We start from the raw sequence: 6,922 nt of genomic DNA on the forward strand, positions 1-6,922 counted from the left end.
AAAAAGACGAATATATGTATGTATATATATATATATATATATATATATATATATATATATATATATATATGTAAGTGTATTTCTGTAAAGTATGTTTAAGTAATGATCATTATAATACATGTGTGTTAGTGATATGTAAAAGTGTTCAAATACTAAGAAAAACATGTGAATAATCACTAGTATGATAAATGTTGGTAAATTGATATATTATGTGTAAAAGCGTGTAGAAGAATACTTAACATTTAATGGAGTAATTACCTAGTTAAATAACTAAGTTAATATGGTGAAAATATGTAATAAAATGAAAACTGTGATCTCGAAAAATTTAAAAAATGTCTTTTACCCAAGAGTGTGAGTATTTTAACCAATAGTCGAATAAGAATATGATAGGAAGGAAAGTTAAGTAGCGTACCTTAATTGCTAGTTAAGATTTTATATATATATATATATATATATATATATATATATATATATATATATATATATATATATATATATTTGTATAGTGGCTCAAAGAAATTTATTTGCCACCTACCTCATTTGTATGGATACATCTTATTAGTTGTTCAGGTGAATTCTCACCAACTTTCTTATTATGTGGACTATGTGATTATGTTATGTATTACCACGAACAACCTCTTGGAGGGAAGTGTGGTCGCGGTGATCGGTCCAACTAAAGAATAGCCTTTCAATGGGAAGTTCTAGTTGTGTCATGATAGTATGTACGACCATGCACAACCTCTTAGAAGGAAGTGTGATCAGGATGACTAGTCCAACTAAAGAATAGTCTCTCAGAGGGAAGTTCTAGTTATTTCATGGCAATATGTATGATCACGAATAGCCTCTTGGAGGGAAGTTCTATTCTCATAGTCGTTATGAGTATGCTAGTGTATGTTATGTGATAGATTTTAAAGTAATATGTGACTTATTGGATGTTGTTTTGTGCTATTATGTGTATTTCATATGATCTGTATAATGGGTGAATGTTTTGATTATTCACTAAGTCATAGGCTTATAGTTGCTAGTTTATGTTTTTAGTTGTAGGTCCTTCAGGTTCCAAAGACAAGAAGCTGATATGACTGAGATATCTAGACATTCTCGGAGGGGCATGACATCTAGTTTACCTATTCTATGATATGTTATGGCTTTCAAAACATGACAACATATAATCATAACATATAAATGCATACAACGAGGGTGTATTCGCTTTAGCTAAAGAATATACAACACATAAATGCACACAACATATAATCATAAAATATCATTATATTCGGAAGATTGTTGAAGAGGGAGACATTGTATTTAGAGTCCGTTCAAATGAGAACTTGGTTGATCCATTCACTAATTAGTTGTCCATCATTGGCCATGACCCTCACATCTTGTTAGTTGGTTTGATATTTTGAACAAATGAGTAATACAATTTACATTATGTAATGAATATTATGTTGAGATCTTAGTATATATGGTAGAGAGCAATTATTTTTATTTCTTCATTTATGTGTTTTATTTTGGGCAAACTCCATAAAAGTCCTTATATTTTGGACTCGTATCAATTTATTCCTTATTATTTTTTATTCAAGCTAGTCTCAAAAACTAACAACCATGGTTGTAGAACTCGTTACTCGGTACCTGTTCGGCCGACTACTGAGTACCGAGTACTCAGAAGTACTCGGGAAGTACTCGGATTCGGTAATTCATGTAGAAATATTTTTAGGGAACTTATATACGTCAAAATCATAAGTTAAAGTCTGAAGTTGATTGAAATATATAACAAAATCAGATACATGTGAATACGTAAAAATTGAAAATATAAGATATATATATATATATATATATATATATATATATATATATATATATATATATATATATATATATATATATATATAGGAAAAACTGCAATAAAGTCCCTAAGTATAGCCCGTATAATCGATTTAGCCCTTATATATATATTTTTTTGCAATTTAGTCCTAAATACCTGTAAACGTAATCAAAACGAGATATTTAATAGGTTAGCCGGTATCCCACCGGTGTTTTGCGCATGTGGAACCTTACGTGTACAAGTGAGTTTTACCCTTCCATTTCCACTGCATTCGACGTCTGGTAAATCGATTGAGAGAAAAATACAGGGTTTTTACAGAGTGATACACGAAGGAAGTAAGGTTTTACTGAGAGAAACGAAGGTAAAACCCAATGGTTGTCGAATCAGAAGAAGTTCGCCATGAGTCATCTGAAGAATACGACTCTGAAGAATACGAAGATGATGACGAGGTGCTCGATACTGAGCACATAGATGTGGAAATGGAAGAAGATGATTTCAAGACACAGGGTAAAGAGAGATGCAAGGATGCTTTCCTTAACTTCAGTTCTGATTATGAAGATAATGAAGTCGATGAAGACAATGACTTAGTTGATGAAGATGAAGAAGGGTTTGGTTCAGAAGAGGAAATCGATGACATAGCAGGGGCTAATGATCTTGATTTGGGAGATGCGGTTGGTGCAGGCTTCCGCATTCACGACCCATCAGTTAAGTGGAATAAGATGAAGCCCCTTCTTGGTGAAAGGTATGAATCACCACATCAGTTGCAACAATGTCTCACTAATTATGCTATTAAGTCAGGGTATAACATTAAATTTGCGAAGTGTGACACTGTGAGATTAACTGCCAAATGTGGTTCTAAGATGAAGTCTCAACCCTGCCCATTCAGAGTTCATGCTTCCTGGATGACTCAAGAAAGGTCTTTTCAGATTAAAACCTTAGTCGATGAGCACAAATGTGTTAGAAATTTCAATATTTCAAATTTACTGAGTCCCAGATGGCTAGCAAGACACTTTTTGAAGGAGTTGATAATGAAACCTAACTTGAAGTGTAAGGAGATGCAATCAATAATTAGGACCAAATTTCATTGTGGTGTATCTTGGTCTAAGGCTTACAGAACAAGGTGTAGAGCAATGACCATTATAGATGGTAAACTTACAGAACATTATGCTAGGGTGTGGGACTATTGCCATGAGTTACTAAGGTCAAATCCTGGTAGCACTGTCCAAGTTGGCGTCACTGTAAATCCAGATCAAACAACATACTTTCACAGGATATATTTGTGTTTTAAAGCAATCAAGGAAGGTTGGAAAATAGGGTGCTGTAGGGTAATTGGTCTAGATGGATCTTTCTTGAAAGGGACATGTAAAGGAGAATTACTCACAGCAATAGGGAGGGATGCAAACAACCAAGTTTATCCAATTGCTTGGGCAGTTGTTGACATTGAAAACAAAGCTAATTGGAAATGGTTTTTGGAACTGCTCACAGAGGATCTTAATCTGCTAGATGGAGGAGGGTTTACTGTAATTTCTGATCAACATAAGGTTTGTAATTTCTTTGCATATTTATGATTTTTCCTTAACATCATCTTATATGTTTATGTATTCATTAAATTGTAGGGATTGCTTGAAGCAACCAAAGAAGTCCTACCAAATGTGGAGCATAGACAGTGTGCAAGACACATATATGCTAACTTTAGGAAGACCTATTCTGGAGTGGAGTTCAAGAATATGTTCTGGGCAGCTTCCTTATCAACTGTAGAGAGTGAATTTCTCAGGAAAATGGATGATATAAAAGAGGTTAATCCAAATGCTTATGAACATTTGATCGCAAGAGATCCTCACACATGGTGCAGGGCATTTTTTAGGACTGATGTAGCATGTGAGGCAGTTGAAAATGGCATTGCAGAGTGCTTCAACGCCATCATATTGGATGCTAGAAAGAAACCCCTTCTAGCAATGTTTGAAGAAATTAGGTTGTACATGATGGATAGGTTCTACCATATGTTACAAAAGGCAGAAAAGTGGGAATCAGTGGTTTCTCCAGCTGCTATCAAAAAAATGAACAAGTTTGGAGAGGATTTGAGGTTTGTCTTAGCATTTTTATTGTTCCTTGTTATCATTATTCTAATTTCATTGTTATGATTTCATTTAGTAATGCCATTGTAGGAATTGGAATGTGAATCCAAGTGGACCATCTATTTTTGAAGCCAAGAATGGATTAGAAGGGTACGTGGTTAACTTACGAAGCAGAGTGTGCAGTTGTAGGCTTTGGGATATCTCAGGAATTCCATGTGTACATGCACAGTGTGCAATATTATTCACTGGACAAGATCCTGTTCATTTCATAAGTGAGTGGTTTCATGTGGACAGGTTCAAGGCCATATATGCAAACAATATACTACCTGTGAATGGTAGAAATTTATGGCCTAGAACATCATACATAAAGCCTCTACCCCCTTTAGCTAGAAGAATGCCAGGGAGACCAACTCTGAAAAGAAAGAGGCATGCCACTGAATCTCAAGACAAATACTCCCAAAATAAGATGAAGGTTACAGGAAAAGGAAGGACTGTCCAATGCAAAAATTGTCTTCAAAGGGGTCATAACAAGGCATCCTGTAAGAATCCTAAGATCACACCAGAACCCAAACCCAAGAAAAAAATGGGTATACCAAGATTGGATCCTGATATCAGTCATTGGACTAGAGGTGGTGTAAGAGGTGGTGTCAGAGGTAGTAGAGGTGGTGCAAGGGGTAGTATAGGTGGTAGAGGGGGTAACAAAGGTGGTGCAGTGGGTAACACAGGTGATGTAGTGGCTAACAGAGGTGGTAGGGGTAGTAAGAGAGGTGGTAGGGGTAGTAAAAGAGGTGGTAGGGGTAGTAAGACATCTGTTGGAATTGAAGGTGGTGGAGTGGCTGAAGTTGAAGGTGGTGGAGTGGCTGAAGTTGAGGATGACACTATTCCTGAAAAATATTTAGTCCATTTATGGAAGGCAATGCAAGATTTGAAACTATCAGGGTATTCAACTGAAGAAATTAAAAAGTCACTTAGTCTGACAGATTCACATATGAAACAACTCAATGATTACAATGACACTATTGAACAAGTTCTTCCTATGTCTATGGTAAACCCTCTATATTACCTTAATGTTTACATTTATTTATGTTATTAATTGCTTGATGTTTTATAGGAAGAGGAGTATCCACCTCAGACTGAGACACAAGATGGGGCTGAAGAAATTATCCCTGAGACACAACCAGAAAGTGAGGAAGAAGAAGAAGGCATTAATGACACCCATGAATTACCAGTACACCTTAGGATTGTGAAAAAAAGAAGGCCCTCTGAGAGGATTGTTAAAACCAAGCTGAAGAAGATGGGATGTGTTGGGACTTCTTCAAATTCAGCATTGGAGTTGGATTAGACTGTTAGGGTGTTAAGGGTAGTAAGGGTATTTTGGTACATATTTTGTGAATGCTACTTTTGTGCCTCTTTTTTGAATGCTACTTTTGTATATCTTTTGTGAATGCCCTTAAATTACTGATAACCATATTTTGTACATCTTTTGTAAACACATTGAAACATAGTGAATGCCCTTAACATGGTTGGTAATGACATATTGGAGTTTGTTGTTTAATTATTTTAGCCACATTGAAACATTGTGAATGCCCTTAACATGGTTGGTAATGACATATTGGAGTTTGTTGTTTAATTATTTTAGCCACATTGAAACATTGTGAATGCCCTTAATATGGTCATATTTGTCAAGTGTACACCATTTATGCAAACCAAGAAGGGCACCAGCAACACCTCTGTAGTAAGATCTTGTTATTGATCTAAATGATTCTTGACCAGCCTAACAAATATATAAAGAAAAAAGAAGAGATTTTTTTTAAATTTCTTTTTATAATAAACGTAACAAGAGAATAAGGTATAGAAGAAAAGAAGGAGACAAAATGTGTCCCAGATTTGGAGCTTTATTGGTTTGTTGTCAATGGTGATCATTTTAGTCCCAAATTCAACACCAATTGTTAAATCATGGTTATATTTGTCTAGTGTACACCATTTATGCAAACCATAATAACATATTGCCATTTCATTAACCGAAACATTACATGATCCACAACAACATTTATCTATTACATCGTGATAACAAACCAAAAGATTACATCATCCCTACCATACCATAATACCCTACAACTTACACTAAACTAACCATACATCATCCCTACAATGAAACAAACAAAACAAACCATCATCCACTTGCAGAATCCAAATTCATTACTAGGCACATGTGTATTGTCACACATTGCAATTTGATTATCAGGTTCAAGAGCATTCGCAGGGGCAATAGGGACATCAACATTCACAGGGGCAATAGGGCCATCAACAGGTATTTCACCTTCATTAACAGGGTTATTAAAAGGAATAGCTACACCCCCATTAGCAACAGCTCCTAACTCATACATTCTTTCTTTATACCACTTATTCAATAGTGGTGGGTCAATCCAACGAAAATACCCACAGTCCTTCTCTTCATCCTACATAACATAGCAAGATGCATGTTTTTAACATAGAAAAATGGGAAATTTAGAGGATTAGAAGAATTTGAGTGAGTTTTGAATATTCTATACCATGTAATTTGGGCAACCAAAAAACCTCCGACCTGGATTCTTTCGAGTCCATGATGTCCACATTCCAACCCTATCTCCACAATAGCACGTTCTGATGTTGGTGCTTGACGAACTCGACATCGATTTCTTGTTGCCAATTTGCCCTAATCGTTCGCTCCTTTGACTGGAGATTGAAGAAGACTTCCACGTAAGCTCGATTCAATGATTTAGCCCTCTTAAATGGCACGTAGGATGTTATTTAACATGATGACTTCCACGTAAGCTGCCACATCAGTTAGATACCGGCTAACCTATTAAATATCTCGTTTTGATTACGTTTACAGGTATTTAGGACTAAATTGCAAAAAATATATATAAGGGCTAAATCGATTATACGGGCAATACTTAGGGACTTTATTGAAACGACCCAAAAACGCGACCCAAAAATTTTCGTTTTTCCATATAATCAAAACCATAATATAAGTATCATAACA

The 6,922-nt window shown here is 35.4% G+C and overlaps 1 protein-coding gene across 1 annotated transcript; it reads right to left on the reverse strand.

Annotated features, from left to right (window-relative positions):
- Window positions 1-5,968: 5,968 nt before the first annotated feature.
- Window positions 5,969-6,570, reverse strand: LOC145033974 (uncharacterized). Its single transcript, XM_078982429.1, has 2 exons — window positions 6,450-6,570; window positions 5,969-6,356 (listed from the first exon to the last, which is right to left on the reverse strand). Exons 1-2 carry the CDS (start codon window positions 6,567-6,569, stop codon window positions 6,027-6,029), a joined length of 450 nt encoding a protein of 149 aa, XP_078838555.1. The 5' UTR covers window position 6,570; the 3' UTR covers window positions 5,969-6,026.
- Window positions 6,571-6,922: the final 352 nt, after the last annotated feature.

This window comes from Lactuca saligna, chromosome 3 (assembly GCF_052625555.1).
Source record: "Lactuca saligna cultivar CGN05327 chromosome 3, ASM5262555v1, whole genome shotgun sequence".
Taxonomy (NCBI): domain Eukaryota; kingdom Viridiplantae; phylum Streptophyta; class Magnoliopsida; order Asterales; family Asteraceae; genus Lactuca; species Lactuca saligna.

Bases quoted from the DNA above. Each gene is read 5' to 3' on its own strand.
- LOC145033974 (XM_078982429.1), bottom strand. From the start codon at position 6,569: ATGTCGAGTTCGTCAAGCACCAACATCAGAACGTGCTATTGTGGAGAT. The intron at 6,357-6,449 runs GTATAGAATATT...TATGTTATGTAG, and splicing joins TTGGTTGCCCAAATTACATG to GATGAAGAGAAGGACTGTGG.